Source organism: Bos mutus, chromosome 15, assembly GCF_027580195.1.
Source record: "Bos mutus isolate GX-2022 chromosome 15, NWIPB_WYAK_1.1, whole genome shotgun sequence".
In the NCBI taxonomy this organism is placed as follows: Eukaryota; Metazoa; Chordata; class Mammalia; order Artiodactyla; family Bovidae; genus Bos; species Bos mutus.
The window spans coordinates 32,555,635-32,574,235 of record NC_091631.1 but is presented as its reverse complement, the minus strand read 5'-3'; the positions used below and the strand labels follow the sequence as shown (position 1 = coordinate 32,574,235).

General features: G+C 39.0%; 1 protein-coding gene across 1 annotated transcript; it reads right to left on the bottom strand.

Moving 5' to 3' along the window:
• Window positions 1-3,604: 3,604 nt before the first annotated feature.
• Window positions 3,605-4,512, bottom strand: LOC102282832 (olfactory receptor 52P1). The gene is given in 2 exon segments (XM_005896286.2): window positions 3,605-4,392; window positions 4,395-4,512. Coding segments are annotated over 2 exon segments (906 nt in total).
• Window positions 4,513-18,601: the final 14,089 nt, after the last annotated feature.

The window sequence follows — 18,601 nt, the reverse complement described above, 5'->3', positions numbered from 1 at the left end:
AAACTATAGTTTGAGAGGGGAAAAATTGCCCCTTGTATTCCTCTTGAGTTCTTATGGCCAGATGAATAATAAAATTGGCACATAAAGATTAGCAGGAGAAAAGGAAACAAATTTAATCCATGTACATTGAGGTTTTGTAGAAGTAGAACTTAACAAATGGCAAAGAAGGCAGTTTTTATACATTTAGAGAAGGAAACTATAAATTTGTGAGAAATTGATAAGACAAAGAAACTTAATTAATGAGGAATCTAAACAGAGTGTGGGCTTGAGGTAGTAAATTAGAAAAGGGATAGCATTTCTTTATACAGGCTTCTTGGCCCCAACATCCTGTCTTTGGTGAGGAGGTTGTCATTTTGACATGAGAAACTTATTGTTTGCTCTCATGGAGGGAGAGAGGAGGGTTAAAGTGTATCTCTTCCCCCCCTTTTTTTTTTTTTTTGAGATCTGTCTTTATTATTTTTAATTTATTTATTTTAATTGGAGGCTAATTACTTTACAATATTGTGGTGGTTTTTGCCATACATAGACATGAATCAGCCATGGATGTACATGTGTCCTCCTATCCTGAGCCCCTCTCCCAACTCTCTTCCCACCCCATCGCTCTGGGTTGTCCCAGAGCACCAGCTTTGACTGCCCTGCTTCATGCATCAAACTTGCACTGGTCATCTATTTTACAAAGGGTAATATACATGTTTCAGTGCTATTCTCTCATATCTTCCACCCTTGCCTTCTCCCACATAGTCCAGAAGTCTGTTCTTACATTGTGTCTCCTGCTGTCTTGCATATAGGTTCATTGTTACCGTCTTTCTAAATTCCATATATATTCGTTAATATACTGTACTGGTGTTTCTCTTTCTGACTTATTTCACTCTATATAATAGGCTCCAGTTTCATCCACCTCATTAGAATTGACTCAAATGCGTTCTTTTTTTTATAACTGAGTAATATTCCATTGTGTATCAGTCAGTCAGTTCGTCACTCAGTCATGTCTGACTCTTTGAGACCCTATGAATCACAGCAGGCCAGGCCTCCCTGTCCATCACCAACTCCCGGAGTTCACTCAAACTCATGTGCATTGAGTCGGTGATGCCATCCAGCCATCTCATCCTCTGTCGTCCCCTTTTCCTCCTGCCCCCAATCCCTCCCAGCAACAGGGTCTTTTCCAATGAGTCATGTTACCACAACTTCCTTATCCATTCGTCTCGATGGACACAGAGGTTACTTCCATGTCCTAGCTACTGTAAACAGTGCTTCAATGAACTTTGGGTTACATGTGTCTCTTTCAATTCTGGTTTCCTCAGTGTGTGTGCCCAGCAGGAGATTGCTGGGTCATATGGCAGTTCTATTTCCAGTTTTTAAGGAATCTCCACACTGTACTCATTCAATAGTGGCTGTACTCGTTGCATTCCCACCAACTGTGTAAGAGCTCCCTTTCTCCACATCCTGTCCAGCACTTGTTATTTGTAGACTTTTTGATGGCAGTCATTCTGACTGGCATGAGATGGTACCTTATTGTGGTTTTGATTTGCGTTTCTCTGATGATGATGTCAAGTATCTTTTCATGTGTTTGGTAGCCATCTCTATGTTTTCTTTGGAGAAATGTCTGTTTAGTTCCTCAGCCCTTTTTTTTTTTTTTAATTTAATTGTTTATTTTTCTGGAATTGAGCTGTATAAGCTGCTTGTATATTTTGGAGATTAATTCTTTGTCAGTTGTTTCATTTGCTATTATTTTCTCCCATTCTGAAGGCTGCCTTGTTTATAGCTTCCTTCATTGTACAAAAGTTTTTAAGTTTAATTAGGTCCCATTAGTTTATTTGTGCTTTTATTTCCATTACTCTGAGAGGTGGGTCATTAAAGTTGAGAGAGTCAATTCGAGGCAGGTTGATAAGAAGTCCAGGGTACCTGAGGAGGAGAAAGAGGTCTAGGTCTCTAAAGGAGACAGGAGTCTGGAATTCTCAAGGAGAAGGAAAGGACAAACTTTTTTTTTCTACACACCTTAGTCTAGTAAGGATTATATAACAACAATGTATCCTACTTGAGGACACATTTGTCGGTCTTGAGAAACTTCTGACTAATCCTATTATCTTAAAATGTATACTATGGGATTGGGTCTGGTAAGATCTTTATATTATTAATTCTAATCCTGCCATCTTAAAATGTAAATTGTGGGAGGTCTAGTAAGATCTTTACAACCTTGAGACATTCTTTTGATTTAATAACCAGTTGAAAAAGTATGTAATTCCCTGTCCAAAGACTAGAGAGGGGGCATTCTCTGTCCCTCTTCTGATGTCTACCTCAGAAGCATTCTATCCTTTTCACTTTAATAAAACTGCTACACAAAAGCTCTTGAGTGATCAAGCCTGGTCTCTGGCCCCAAAGCTAAATCTTGAAATCTTTGTGAATCTGACATTGTTCATCGTAAACTATCAAAGTGTATCTCTTTCACTGCTATATCTTAAGTAACTTGTTTTATTGAAATATAGTTGATTTACAATATTATATTAGATTCTGATGTGCAACATAGTAATTCAATATCTTCATAGATAAAGTCAATTTAAAGTTATTATAAAACATTGGATATATTCCTGTGCTATACTATGTAATTTTATAATTATTATTTTATACAAAATGGTTTGTACATCTTAATCCCTTATCACTATTTTACCCCTCCTCCATTTTCTCTCCTCATTGGTAACCACTAGATTTTTCTCTATATTTGGGAGTTTCTTTCTGTTTTGCTAGTCATTCATGCCAGGCAATGGCACCCCACTCCAGTACTCTTGCCTGTAAAATCCCATGGAGAGAGGAGCCTGGTAGGCTGCAGTCCATGGGATCGCTAAGAGTCGGACACGACTGAGCAACTTCACTTTCACTTTTCACTTTCATGCATTGGAGAAGGAAATGGCAACCCACTCCAGTATTCTTGCCTGGAGAATCCCAGGGACGGGGGAGCCTGATGGGCTGCCGTCTATGGGGTCGCACAGAGTCGGACACGACTGAAGCGACTTAGCAGCAGCAGCAGCAGTCATTCATGATATTCATTCATGATAAGTGATAACATTGTATTTGCCTTTCTCTGATTTATTTCACTAAGCAAAGTACCCTCCAGGTCCATTGCACTAAAAAAATTCAGAAACTTTACACGTTAAGGTCATATTTAAGATAATGAGTATTGTCAGGTCCCTTGCAACAATACAATACTATTTAGAAACAGACATAGAATTAGAGAAATAGAAAACTGAAACAAACACAAACTTTCTACCAATATAGGAAAAGTTTATCTTGGATCATTCACAGAAAAATTTTTTCTGCAGTTAGCAAACATGAACACATATGTGAAAATTATAAAGAGACCCATGTCATAAGAGTGGTGCTGTTAAACAGACATAGAAAGAGCTATCTTGGCTTTCCCTTTCTAGTTTACAAATCAATGAAAGTGCAATCATATTTGCTCTTCATATAAGCTAACACATGCAACACATACTTCTTCATGGTTTCCAGAGATCATCTGGAGATACAACTGGATCTTGGATGGTTGGGCAAAGGTGTATACAATTGTCCTCATTGTTCACTTACTCACAGGTACGTGATCCGGACTTGTAACCTATGAATGTCTTCTGCACAGGCATTTGGCCACTTTGACCTGTATATCCTTTGTCTTCATGCCATAAATGATGGGATTGAACATTGAGGGTATGAGAAGGTAGAGATTGGCAAGAAGAATGTGGCCATGAGGTGGGATATTGTGACCAAGGCGGTGGGTGAGAGAAGAGAAAAGTGCAGGCACATAAGTGATAAGGATGACAAAGAGGTGGGCTGAGCAGGTGTTAAGGGCTTTGTAGATGGCATCTTGAGAATTGAGACGTATCACAGCCTGCAAGATGAGACCATAAGAGAAGCCAATCAGCACTAAATCAAGCCCCACCACAAGAAGAATCACAAAGAGCCCATAGATCCGGTTAGGCCTGGTGTCATCACAGGCCAGTTTCACCACAGCCATGTGGTCACAGTAGGTATGAGGAATGACCTTGTGGCAGAAGGTCAACCTTTGCAGTAGAAGAGGCATGGGCAGGATAAGAATCACCCCCTTGGCTAAAGCCATCAGTCCCAGGTGTCCAACTAAGGAATGGCTCAGAACTGTGTTGTAGCATAGTGGCTCACACACAGCCACAAATCGGTCAAAGGCCATTGCAACAAGTAGGGCTGATCGTACCACAGATGTTCCATGGATGAAAAACATCTGAGTGAAACAGGCATTGACAGCTATGTCCCGATCATTGAACCAGAAGAGGCAGAGGAGCTTAGGCAACAGAGCCAGAGTGGATATAAGGTCAGCCACCATCAGCAGAGCCAGGAGCAGGTACATTGGTGTGTGAAGTGTGGGCTCCTGGCCAGCATGAAAAGGATGGCACCATTACTGATGAGGATAGCCAAAAACATGGAGAAGAAAGGAAGAGATAACCATAAGTGCTGTGCCTCTAAGCCAGGTATGCCCATCAAAGTGAAGGTCATAAAGTTGGAGCGGTTGAAGATAGCATAGTAGAAACTGGTGGTGGTTGATAAAGGAAGTTTTGACACTTCCCAATGAGACATGGCAGTGTGCCGTTTTTTTATATCAGTTTGGCTTTCAGTGAGTCACTTGAGTTGGGGTTCAGAGAAAAATGGAAGAATACCCCTTTGGAAACATGGAGTTTTCAACATGGCTTCAGTTCTATCACAACATCATTTTCACACTCACTTTTTATGAGCCTCAAACTTCTTTTCTGTATAAGGAATGTTGTGATGGACTTTAACTCTCACCTCTTCCAGTTCAGCAATTCTCTACATCAAAAATTTTGTCTGAAATTCTGAGTAAGAATAGGAGAAAAGATTTTCAACCTTGATTAAAAGATGGGAGAACATGATAGAAGAACTGTAATATTCTCATTGGGAAGCGTCCTACGGAGAGGAAATATGCTTACCCTTTATTGCAAGAGTGATGTGCTGTTGGGAGTCTCCGTGTTCCTTATGTGTTATCCTTCTTTCAGAAATCTAGTCTCTGGTTATGATCCTGTTTCTCCCCACTGGATTCCTCTGTTTCTCTTGGACAAAATGTCATAGATTGTCTAAATGAAGACAACATCAGCTTGCTCCTTTTGTAGGATAAACCCTTACAATTGGATTTTCTCTTTTTTTGTAATGCAAGTGCTTGCCTTGAGCTTTGATTGCCTAGGCATACACTTCAGACATGGCTATCTCATAAACACTTTGGCAGCCAGAGGACTAGATGAATGGGGAGGCCAGTTTCCTTTATTTTAGAGTTCTTGGTTATTTTTGATATCTGGCCATTTGGGTCCTTTGTTTTCCCTTTCCCCATACTTTAGATTTCTGCTCTTATGTTTTAAATTCACCAACAAACAGTGAGCCTACAAAATCCTAAGCCCACACGCTTGACTCCAATAAAAGAAGAACCCAAGACCTAGGTGCTCCTCATGACCTCACTGTGTGGTCCCAAGTTTGCTATGTAATTTCTAGCATTTCTTAGTAATGAACATTCTTCTCCTTCCCCACTTGCTGCAAAGTTTCCTGATGGCTGTTGCTGAGGGCATCTTCCATTTATGCCAAGAACTACAAGGACAGGTCCAACTACCAGACTGGCTATCCATAGGTATTGTCAAGTACAAAACAATCTCCTACTCTCTCTAGCTAAGCTATGTATTTATGCACTTGATAGACAGTCTTCTGTGTTTTTTTCTTCTGATTTGTGCATCTTTCTTTCATTACAGTCAGCCCTCCTGTGTAGATTGAATTGCCTTTAATCCTGAGTAATTTACTTCAAATTAGTCCACTGGGCTACTAATTATTCTTCAAACATATCATGAAGTACTTGAAGCATGATAAGTTTGTTCCTGCTTCAGGGTATTTGCCCTTACTGTTCAATTTCTCTGTGTACTTTCACATGACCCACTCCCTACCCTTATGTAGGTCTGCAAAAAAAAAAAAAAATACTGGTTTATTAAACTTCTATTTTTATCACAATAACAGTATATCATCTTCTGAAGCAGCCATTTTTCTCTATTCCCTCTCTGGCTTATTTTCATACTTCATAGAGTCAAAAGAATGGTTCCCAGTCTTGGTTGCATATTAGAAGAATCTGAAAAGTTTGTAGACTTCTGACTCTAGAAACTTAGGTATATTAAGGAATAGTGAGAAAATCAGTGTGACCTTGCTGTCACGTAAGTGGAGTTCTGGAAACAAGGTTAGAAGTGGGATCTATGACTGACAGTTCCTATTACCTAAAATGCTTTCCTAAAATTTACCTAAAATTTCTTTCTTTTTTTTTTCTTGAAAACTCAAGAATTATCCTTGCCTCATTGTTACCTTCCCTTTCCTGCTGTTGCTCACATCATGGGGTGAGTTTAGTTGCTAAGTTGGGTCCTTGCAACCTCATGGATTCTAACCTGCCAGGCTTCTCTGTCCATAATATTTTCCAGGCAAGAATATTGGAGTGGGTTGCCATTTATTTCTTCAGGGGATCTTCCTGACCCAGGGATCAAGCTCTGGTCTCCTGCATTGCAGGCAGATTCTTTACCAACTGAGCTACCAGGGAAACCACATCATGCTTCTGCCCATATCTCTACCCTATTGCATAGTGCTTAAGCTAAGTTTCCTTTCCTTAAACAATTTCTCTACTTTAGTAATATTTATTAAGTACTCACTATGAGCCAAAACTATGGTTTTTCCAGTAGTTGTCTATGGGTGTGAGAGTTGAACAATAAAGAAGGCTGAACACTGAAGAAGTGATGCTTTCAAATTGTGGTACTGGAGAAGACTCTTGAAGGTCCCTTGGTCTTCAAGGAAATAAAAATAGTCAATCTTAAAGGAAATCAGTTCTGATTATTCATTGGTAGCATTGATGCTGAAGCTGAAGCTCCAAAACTTTGGCCACCTGATAAGAACAGCCGACTTATTGGAGAAGACCCTGATGCTGGGAAAGATTAATGGCAAAAGGAGAAGGGGCAACAGAGGATAAGATGGTTGGATGGCATCACCGACTCAATGGACATGACTTTGAGCAAACTCTGAGAGTTAATGAAGGCCAGGGAAGCCTGGTATGCTGCAGTTCATGGGGTCACAAAGAGTCAGACACAACTTACTGATTGTACGATAACAATGAGCTGGGACTTATAAATCAGCCCTACATGCTCATATCTAAATACATTTCTGCATTATTTGAAAACCATCTGATTCTTGAAACTTTTATTCTGTTACCTCCTATATACCCTGTAAACCTGTTTACTTTTCTGAAGTGAGGCACTGCTTTCAGATATCCGGGTAGAGGTTGCTAAGTGACTAGCAGATGAATGGCCAGTTCAAAGTAGTGGGTGCTACAGATGGAAGGCACTTACAGAAAACAATCTGATTAAAAGAAAGGGATTTAGGAGTAGTTCTAATGATTTACATCAGAACTTACCTAGAAATGTTTTCCCATATTCTTACCAGTCTCTTTTCTTTTGATAACCTGAGCTTGTCATTCCAAAGTCACAACTTGAATCTGCCTATTTCATGTTTCATAGAACACTACTTTTCTTTTCCACTGAGTTGATCTTAGCCCCTGGGAAAGGGATCTCTGCCACCCTGGATCTCCTCCTGTTTGTTTTTCTTGGGGCACAACATATAGCATCCTTTCTACATGGACTAAGGCTCTGACACTATATAAGGGAAATTTTGGACTCTATGATTTCATCATCCAAGAACTTAGGGCACAGCCTGATTCTATAGAGATCAAAGAAAGAGGGAGGGTTAAAAAAAAACAAAACTATTTCATTAGAGTATCCCATTGGGCTGGATTCATTCAAAGAACAATATAACCTGAAAAGTAACTCTCAGGAGAAAAGGGATAATTTTGACCATTGCCAGTTTTTACGTAATGTTGGTTTTGTATGACTTAACCTCTATTTGGTGGATGCCTACAGATAGAGCTTTAGCTTTTTAATATAGACTTTTTTTTGCTATTTCTTAAAAAAATTTATTTTTAATTGGAAGATAATTGCTTTACAGCGTTGTACTGGGTTCTGCAATACGTCAAAAGAATCAGTTATAGGTATCAACAAGACCAAGCTCACTCTGCTCACCACATAAGAGGCCAATGAATTGAATCAGAGATGAAATATTGAGGCAAGGAATACTACTTTTTCCTGAGCCAGCTGATTAATGTCTCCAAAAACCATCTTATTGAGGTCTAGAAGTGCTGTTTCTTTACAATCAGAGACGAGAGGGAGGTGAGGAAACAAAGTAAAAGGCCATGAATCTTGCAAAAATCTCCTAGAATGGCAAGCTTTAGGTAGGAGATGTGTTAATTTCTTCCTTCCTGACATCCACAGGTGGACAAAGTCCTGAACCAAGGCTCTTAAACTTACCAAGGCAGAGGGGCAGGATTCTCTGAGGCAAGTCATTATATATGATTACAATAACAAAAGCAAGTCAAAGAAACAGTTCCAACTTGGAGTCCGAATTGACTTTTCCTTGCAACAAGTATGCATACATATGTTCCCTCCTTTCTACCTTCCCCAACCTCCCCTTCCAACCCGCCTCTCTGGGTTGTCACTAGGATGAGCTCCCTCGTCATACAGCAAATCCCCATTGGCTTTCTATTTTACATACGGTATATGTATGTATGTATATGTTTCAGTGCTACTCTCCCAATAGATTTTTGAATAAGGGCATGCTCCAGATGATAATAGTCTAACTCACATGGCCCTCGTACACAATAATGCTGCGGTGGCTCAGCGGTAAAAGAATCCATCTGCAATGTAGGAGATGTGGCAGTGATCTCTGTGAGGCAGCAGTGAGTGGTGGCATGAAGCGAGATCTTAAATCCTTGTCCAGTTATTGAACCTGGGTCCACCTGGATGAGAACCAGGAATCCTGGCCACCAAACCAACAAGGGCTAGAAGCTAGAGGCTAATTTTCCCTGGATCTTTGCCCCCCCCAAGAAAAATGCATTTTTCATAAAGACAGAAACTGTAAATGCTGGTACAAAGTTTATTATAAGAGACACAGCACAACCGCAAGTAGGAGAGCACACGGAGAAGCAGTTTGTTTAGGTGAGATAGAAGCAAGGCAGAGATGCATACCTGGAGAGAAAGGGTGTGGGTGTCCCCTCTAGTGAGGAAGAACATAGTAAAGAGGCAGTTAAGTCATTTATATTAAGGGAGGAAACAGACAGAACAGGCTCCATCTTGAAAGCAGGCTTCCATCTTGGGCCAGACTGTGGAATTTGAGCTATATGCCCAGTATCTATGGAAACAACATACCAACTGGAAAACCAGACCCCCCACACTGCCCCCTGCCCCGCCAAATGGAAGAGCCCCAGAGCTTGTACCTAGACTCTCTGTAGCCTAAAAAATACCTAATTATCTGTGTAACCGAATACAATCATAAATTCTATTACGCTTACTGGGTATGACCACAGGCCTATTGATAACTCTCCATTGTTAACTACCTAGGCTTAAGGCATATGGATCACGGGTTAACTTTGATCACATCTTTTTTTTTCCATGGGGCTTCCCAGGTGGCGCTAGTGGTAAGAGAACCCACCTGCCAATGCAGGAGATGTAAGAGATGTGGGTTCAATCCCTGGGTTGGGAAGATCCCTGGAGGTGGGCATGGCAAACCACTCCAGTATTCTTGCCCGGAGATTCCCATGAACAGAGGAGCTTGGCAGACTACAGTCCATGGGATCACAAAAAGTTGGACATGACTTAGCACTGCACCATCCACTGTCATAGGCCTGGGTTGACTCCCACAGCATTCAGTGCTACTCCTATTTGTTTTTCCTTTGTTCAGACTAGTTTCAGGGAATTTGGGGAGGTGGGTTTGGGCACGTACACTTATAGTATATAATGTTTTCACAAAAACTGGTTGGGGTCCTTGGCTAAGAGGAGACTCTGCCTTGGGCCCACCAGGGAAATAAACTGCACTCCACTATCTGCATTGTCTTTCTGAGTGAGTTTGTTTTCTGGAATGAACGCTGGCTACAACAATATAAGGCGATTCTTCTGACTTTGCCTTCCTTTCTAGCCAGTTATCTGGTTTCTTTTCCCGCTCCTGCCCTGCCCTGCCCTGGGACTCTCCCTTGGGGTATACATGCACCCCTCAGCCAAGATGGATCTCAAAGTGAAGGCTTCTGGAAGGAACAAGACTCATTATGGCCTGGCATTATGCCTTGGCTTTTGACTCAAGGAGCCTTTCTGTGCATGTATAGTGTTCCCTTACCTTTTACTTACAAGAATCTGTGCCTCTCTTTGTCCTTGCCATGATTATTCCCTTGAGGTGTAAAACAAGAGACAAAGACTAGCTATTTACCCTGTTTCTGTTGTTACTTTCATTCCCAAATGTGGAGCTGGTTGTAAATTCCTCAGCTGGAGCACACATATCTTTTATCTCAGGAAATGCAAAGAAGAGGCTGGCTGATGGTGAATTTTCAAACTGGAGCTAGTCTATCTCCTACCCAGCAGGAGCTGAAGGTTCCATCCCTGGACTGGGAAGAGCCCTGGAGAAGGAAATGGCAACCACTTCAGTATTCCTGCCTAAGAAATCCCATGGACAGAGGAGCCTGGCAAGCTACAGTCCGTGGGGTCACAAAGAGTCAGACGTGACTGAGCCACCAAACAGCTAATGGCAACAAAATTTGCCACTTTAAAATTCTAAAAACACAATACATAACAAGATCCTGAAACAAATATATGTCTATCAATAGATGACTGCTGAAATAAATGTTGACAAATATCTACAGGAATGTTATAGAATCACGAAATGGAATAAAATAGGTCTACCTATATGCTAATACGGAATGAATGCTAAGACATATTATTAAATAAACAAATTTTAAAAACATAGTAACGTGTTATCATTTATGTTGTTTTCATCTGTAATGCTGTCAACAAGTTATCTCTTGTCTAATTTTTTCCAATGCATATGTTTTTTCCATAGAAGACATGTGAAGATACCTGTCTTATCTTTTTCTTTCTTTTTATTTTTTAAGTTATGAAAGTATGATAACACAGTTACAGAAGACTTGGAAAATACAGAACAAAGTTACATATAATGACACTTATCTTTTCTTAAAATGCATTTTCTTTAGTTCATTTAGTAATTAGTTAAAATTAGAATATTCTACCAACAGATTTATAGTGGTTGCTGAGCTATAACATCCATCCAGATTTTCATGCCCTGATCCTAGTTTTCGAGATTCCAATTTATCTAAACAGCACAGTCTGGTTACATTATAGTGGACAAGAGTGTTGTGATGCTTTGTAGTATTAAAAATAAAAATAATATCTTTGGACTATTTAAATACAAAATTAATTGGTTTTATCATTAATATATTTAAGCAAAAGAAGACTCTTCAAATATAATGGGGTAAGGAGACGATTCAATTTGGAATCATTTTTATTTTTCACCTATCAGCCATTACTGAAATTTTTTTTCTGATGCAATTCCAGGTACATAGCTCATAAATCCATAGTGAAACTTCCTGAAATAGGCCACTTCTAAAATGGCTCAGCAACAGTTCAACTGATGTTGACAGACCACAAAATCTATCAAACTCTGATGTGGTTTTCTTCCATTGTGGTCAGTAGTATTTTTTGCATGACCTATGTGAATATTCCTCTTATTCTTCTGATATTAACTATTTGAATTAATATTTACTTATTCAGTTATGGTCCTCTGCCCATTCTTGACAAAGAATCAAATTTGTAGCTTCTTCCATAGAGCTATAATATATAAACTCTGAAAACTTGCTAATAATTCCCAGAATTATAATAGGACATCTCTTTGGATAGATCTTTATCAGTTCAGTTCATCTCAGTCACTCAGTTGTGTCTGACTCTTTGCGACCCCATGGACTGCAGCACACACCGCTTCCCTGTCCATCACCAACTCCCAGAGCTTGCTCAAACTCATGTCCATTGAGTCAGTGATGCCATACAACCATCTTATCCTGTCGTCCCCTTCTCCTCCTGCCTTCAATCTTTCCCAGCATCAAGGTCTTTTCCAATGAGTCAGTTCTTCACATCAGGTGGCCAAAGTATTGAGTTTCAGTTTCAGCAGCAGTCCCTCCAATGAATATTCTGGACTGATTTCCTTTAGGATGGACTGGTTGGAACTCCTTGCAGTCCAAGGGACTCTCAAGAGTCTTCTCCACCACCATAGTACAAAAGTATCAATTCTTCAGTGCTCAGCTTTCTTTATATAGTCCAGCTCTCACTTTCATACATGGCTACTGGAAAAGCCATAGCTTTGACTAGACTGGCCTTTGTCGGCAAAGTAATGTCTCTGGTTTTCAACATGCTGTCTAGGTAGGTCATAGCTTTTCTACCAAGGAGCAAGCGTCTTTTAATTTCATGGCTGCAGTCACTATCTGCAGTGATTTGGGAGCCTAAAAACAGTCTATGACTGTTTCCATTGTTTCCCCATCTATTTGCCATGAAGTGATGGGATCAAATGCCACGATCTTCATTTTTTGAATGTTGAATTTTAAGCCAGCTTTTTCACTCTCCTCTTTCACTTTCATCAAGAGGCCCTTTAGTTCCTCTTCAGTTTCTGCCATAAGGGTGGTATCATCTGCATATCTGAGGCTATTGGTATTTCTCCTGGCAATCTTGATCCCAGCTTGTGTTTCATCCAGTCCAGCATTCTGCGTGATGCACTCTGCATAGAAATTAAATAAGCAGGGTGACAATATACAGCCTTGATGTACTCCTTTCCCTATTTTGAACCAGTCTTGTTCCATGTCCAGTTCTAACTGTTGCTTCTTGAAATCTGCATACAGGTTTCTCAGGAGGCAGGTAAGGAGGTCTGGTATTCCCATCTGTTGAAGAATTTTCCACAGTTTGTTGTGATCCAAACAGTCAAAGGCTTTAACATAATTAATAAAGCAGAAGCAGAAGTTTTTCTGGAATTCTCTTGCTTTTTAGTTGTCAGTTCACTTACTATTGAAGCCTTGTTTGGAGAATTTTGAGCATTATTTTGCTAGTGTGTGAGATGAGTGCAATTGTGAGGTAGTTTGAACATTCTTTGGCATTGCCTTTTTTTTGGGGATTGGAATGAAAACTGACCTTTTCCAGTCTTGTGGCCACTGCTGAATTTTCCAAATTTGCTGTCATATTGAGTGCAGTGCTTTCACAGCACCATCTTTTAGGATTTGAAAGAGCTCAACTGGAATTCCATCACCTTCTCTAGTTTCGTTCGTAGTGATGCTTCCTAAGGCCCACTTGACTTTGCATTCCAGGATGTCTGACTCTAGGTGAGTGATCACACCATCGTGGGTATATGGGTCATGAAGATCTTTTTGAATAGTTCTTCTGTGTATTCTTGCCACCTGTTCTTAATATCTTCTGCTTCTGTTAGGTCCATACCATTTCTATCCTTTATTGTGCCTGTATTTGCAAAAAATCTTCCCTTGATGTCTTTTATTTTCTTGAAGAGATCTCTAGTCTTTCACATTCTATTGTTTTCCTCTATTTCTTTGCATTGATCACTGAAAGCTTTATAAATGTGAACAAATGAAGAAACAAAGAAAAATAAAGCAATGTTTGTCTGAAGCTGAAGTATTTATCACCTGAATAATAGGCCCTCAGTAAGTTGCACATATACAAAGTATCAGACTCCAAAATTTAGATCTAAATATACAGACCTATCTGCAGACATCATTGCCACAGAACTGAATATTGAAATGTTTTGATAGAGTTGTTAACAAAGAATGCAATGAGATACATGGCTAGATAAATACATATTTTTCTCTAAAGTTAAATAAAGTAAAGCTGAGAAGTTATAAATATGCTAGTTTATTCTCAGATGTGTTGGTTTATTAAAACAGCCACAGGGACTAACATTTTAAGAAAAGAACTTCTGAGCAGTATTATTTTAAGTAAAGGCATAGAAAACCTATCTAAAAATCTATGTTAAACTGACGATAGGTTTGTTTGGAAAAAGCACATTCAGTCACATGATATGAAATTTGATACCTCACAAGCAGAAATAAACTATTATTTTAAACTACAGAGTAAAACCAGTAAACTTAAAGCTTCTCTTGACACTATTGGATAGGAAGAAGAGAATGCCACCAAGCCTCCAACAAAGAAATCAGCTCTCTTGCATATACATGGGAGATTCTCAGGAGAGGCATGTGGAGTGGTATTTTTATTTTAACAAAATGGAGCATGAGCTGCAATTGGGAAATATTTGTCAATGGAGGAAAAAATACAAGAAGCACTTCAGGTAAAAGAATCCTGCAGCAGTGGAGGAAACATTGTCCTTCTCAATACAGGAAGTCTATGACTGGCAACCTGATAATACAAAGGGAAGGGGAACTATAGACTTATTTGTCTTTAATTTTTATTTGAAGTAGGTCTGTTTTTGTCTCATGTATGGTAAAGAAGAATGAATTATACACAGGGAATTGTTGCTGACCAAAGAACCAAAGTAGAAAAGTCCAGGACTCGATGAAGCAAATGAAAACAAAGAAAAATGCTCCTTGGTCTTGTCAAGCGGCAGAAAAGGAAATTCACGATTGGCAACAAAGAGAGAAATTTAAAAATCCTGCTGCACATAAAAGTTCAAAGTTAAATAAATACGTAAGTCATACTTATGAAAAAAGGAATCATATCTAGACGCCTGTATCTATACTCTTACTTTAAATAGCAAAGTAATTACAGGTAGTAAATTATGCATAAAATCTATTTAAAAGACTTACTTCCAGGGACCAGTTTCATGTAAAAGGAGAAGGAAGACTTTTATACTTCATTGTGTATCTTATCACATTTGTTTGCTTTACAAAGTATATGTATTATTTTAACAACAAAAAATAGAAAGAACAACAATAGTAAGTAGCACTATTTATTTCATTCTGTGTAAAAAGAAGAGAGAAAGAAGTAAGAATTGAGAAGAACTATACACATCTATAGAAGCTCTTTTCTTTCTAGAAACACTTTTAAATATTTTAAGAATACTTTTTAGTTAGCTATAGTTATGGATGTTGAACCATGATAATGAGATAACTTTTTATTTGAAGTTGAAAAATTAAAATAATGAATCTATTGGATGAACTCAAGGTGTGAGCCCTTCTTAATCTCAAAGAAAGTTCACAGCTTATGGTGAGACTGCCTGAATGCTCACTTGCTCAGTTGTGTCCAACTCTTTGTGACCCCATAGACTGTAGCCCACCAGGTTGCTCTGTCATGGCGTTTTCAGGAAAGAATACTGGGGTGGGTTGCCATTTCCTATTCCAGGGGATCTTTCTGACCCAGGAATTGAAACTGCATCTCTGTGTCTCCTGCATTAGCAGGCAGATTCTTTACTGCTGTGCCACCTGGGAAGCCTGTGAGGCCTTGGTCACGTAGATTTTTACATTAGACAGTTCTTGCACACCATCCACAGTCCTCTTGTATTCATTCAAACAGTGCTGCTGTGACCAGTTCCTAGCAGGTATAATCAGACAGTCAAGCTCAGGTCATGCCTAGTAATGTCTTGCCATGGGGCTTCCCCAAGTCCATGGATACCCCTAGCAAACAGCTCTGCTGTCGTGCATAAGTACCTGGAGTTAACACCTGTTGAGCAGGCCAGGAACCCTGTTTGAGCCACTGGGAGAAGTCCTTTCATCCCCTGGAGATGAAATACTCTGAGATGTATTTCAGAAGTCTCTTTAGATGGTTCTGGCAGGGCTGGACAATAGTCTCCACTAACAGTGTGCAACTGGACCAAAAATCTTATATTGGCTTTTCCTCTTTCTTGTTTCACTCTGTTTTACAAGGCCATATTTTGTGACTACATATCTAAATGAGCTGCCAATATGCAAGCTTTTGTCTCAGGCCTGTTTTCTGGGGAATCTAGATTTATATTCCCAATGCTACAAAATCTTTTGCCCCAATACCTAAAACTCTAGTCAGGTGTTGCCTCCATGAAAATTTATTACAAGATACTTATTTATATATTTACTATTATATAATTATTTTCTAACTGTTTATATTTTGGGAGCCTGAGACTCTTACTAGGCATATTTGCTGTTTAGTTGCTCAACTGTGTCTGACTTTGTGACTCCATGGCCTGTAGCCCACCAGAACCCTCTGTCCATGGGATTCTCCAGGCAAGAATACTGGAGTGGGTTGCCATTTCCTCCTCCAGCGGATCTTCCCATACCAGGGACTGAAGCTGCGTCTCTTGCATTGCAGGCCGATTCTTTACCTTAACTTCTCCATAAAATGGAGATGATAGAAGGGTAGTCAACTCTGTATTAACTCAAATCCGAATACCTAGCAGACAGAAAGTGATTTAAACCTGACCATGATACGAAACATTTGAACATTTTTCTAGCTTTGCATGGCTAGAAACAATTCTATAGACATGAGAAAAATAATAGTTTATATCTATGTCATATACTATCTTGTTAGCAAGTCTACAGGAGATGAATCAAGCTGATCTTACAGTAGAAACAATAAAACACTTTTAAATAAGAAGAAAACAGGCCAAGAGAAAAACACAGATGGAGTCAGACTTGCTTCTTTTTCTGAGTTTCTCAGCTCTCTCTGTTTTCTCAGAATCATCTGCTGCTGACAGCTTTCCTGCCACAATTTTCCCAATATGCATTTTATTCCCAAGTTAATAAATATTTTGCTCGTAATTTCAGTACAAATAGACTTCTTATTTTTATAAAATAACCAGTCATAAAGCAAAAGGAAGAAAATAAATATGAGAGATAGGCAATATTTTATTATGCAGACTCATTAAATTTAACTCATTAAATCAGACAGAGATCTCAGCAAAATTAAGTTTTGTGCTACCACAGCCCCTCCAGCTAATGAGTGCTTCAAGTTCCTTCACAAACTGCTACTTATGTGTCAATCAAATGTTTAATCATAAAATATTATGCTGAGTAATTTGTGCATGTGTGTGTGTAATCTTCAAGTTTGTGGTGTCAGATAGGCAATACTCTGTACCTCAACCATTTTTTCCCTGTAAGCTTTCCTTCATCTCTAGTTCTCCATTTGTAGAAGAAATATTTCCTAGTAAGCCTCATTTTTTTTTTTTTCCTGAAGGTTGTGCCCATTATTTCAAGCTTTGAAATATTCCATCTTTCACAGCCCTTGTTAATGAATTGTTCAATATACTGGATTGAACAATATAATGAATTGTTCAAAGAACAATATATATAATTGTTTAATAAATAATTTATTAGTGTTTATTATAGCTGGTATCACTCTCGAGGAGTATCATTTATTTTCCTCTAGATTAGTGTTTTAAGAGTCTCCTTTAGGGAATTCCCTGGTGATCCATTGGTTAGGGCTCTGTGCATCCACTGCAGAGGGCATGGGCTCAATCTTTAGTCAGAAAACTAAGATCCCACATGCTGCGAGGCATGGCCAAAAAAAAAAAAGTCCTCTAAATGGTAGCTATGTGGCTTCAAGGGTGTCTTTTCACTGAGCTCTGTCTTTAAATATTACTTCTACAATATAATGACCAACCCTAGAATTTTGGGACTTTACCCTTCATACATCTTGAAAGATTTGCACTATATCCTAAATCATTGTCTGAAAGTGATAAATAATATCCTCTGAGCTTTATGAATTCCTAAGTTTGGGCACAAGATCTGAGCTCCACAAACTGTCCAAGAACTTGCCCATGACATTTCCATGTTCCCAGAAATTGCCTTTCAGAGGTCTATAGCCAATGACTTCCAGTGTAAAACTGACTTATAACTACAAGCAATAACAAAACAGTCTCAGAATTTTCTCAGTAAGAGATCCTTAAGAAACACTGGAATTAGTAGAGACAAGCAGGAGAATTGACAACAAGAATTTTTAAAAATGTGAAATTAGTTTAAAGGCATATCCACCTTTTAAGCTTAGGAGCTTCCCATTTCTCCTTTTCCACTGGAATTTCTCTAGGAATGGGGGATTATGGTTCTTGTCCATATTCCCCTAGTTCTACAAAGAAGCAAGTCCTGTAAACCAAACATAAGTCTCTTGAAGCAGGTATAATAAATTAGTGTACTTTCCTGACCTACTCACTCATCCTCAAATAATCTTAACCTTTTCCCCACAACTTGACCAGCCTTGGCAAAGTGGTTGTTTTTGTTTTAGTCACTAAGTCATGTCTGACTCTTTGTGACCGTATGGACTGCAGCATGCCAGGCTCCTCTGTCCATGGGATTTCCCAAGCAAGAAAACTGGAGTGGGTTGCCATTTCCTTCTCCTGGAAAAGTGGTAGACAAGTTCTACCACTATTCTCTTCTACCAATATTCTCTTCATTTGGAAACATTCCACCTCATTTTACTTGCATTCAGTGTGTGTTGTTCAAAGTTCTTTTATGTACATCATCACATTCAGTTTTCCCAATTACCACATCAGATGAAGAGAATATATTATTTTTTCATTTAATGTGGGATTGTAGCCTTGCTTTGGAAATAGTGAGAGTAAGTTCTCCTGTGTCTTAGACTCTCAATTTAAGAATTTTGGCAGATAATTTGTAATATGATGTATTTCTTCCATGAGCTAATTCCTCAAGGAACTTCATTTATGTTGAGATTTTTATTTTCTTTCAACCAGCAGTGCCAGATAA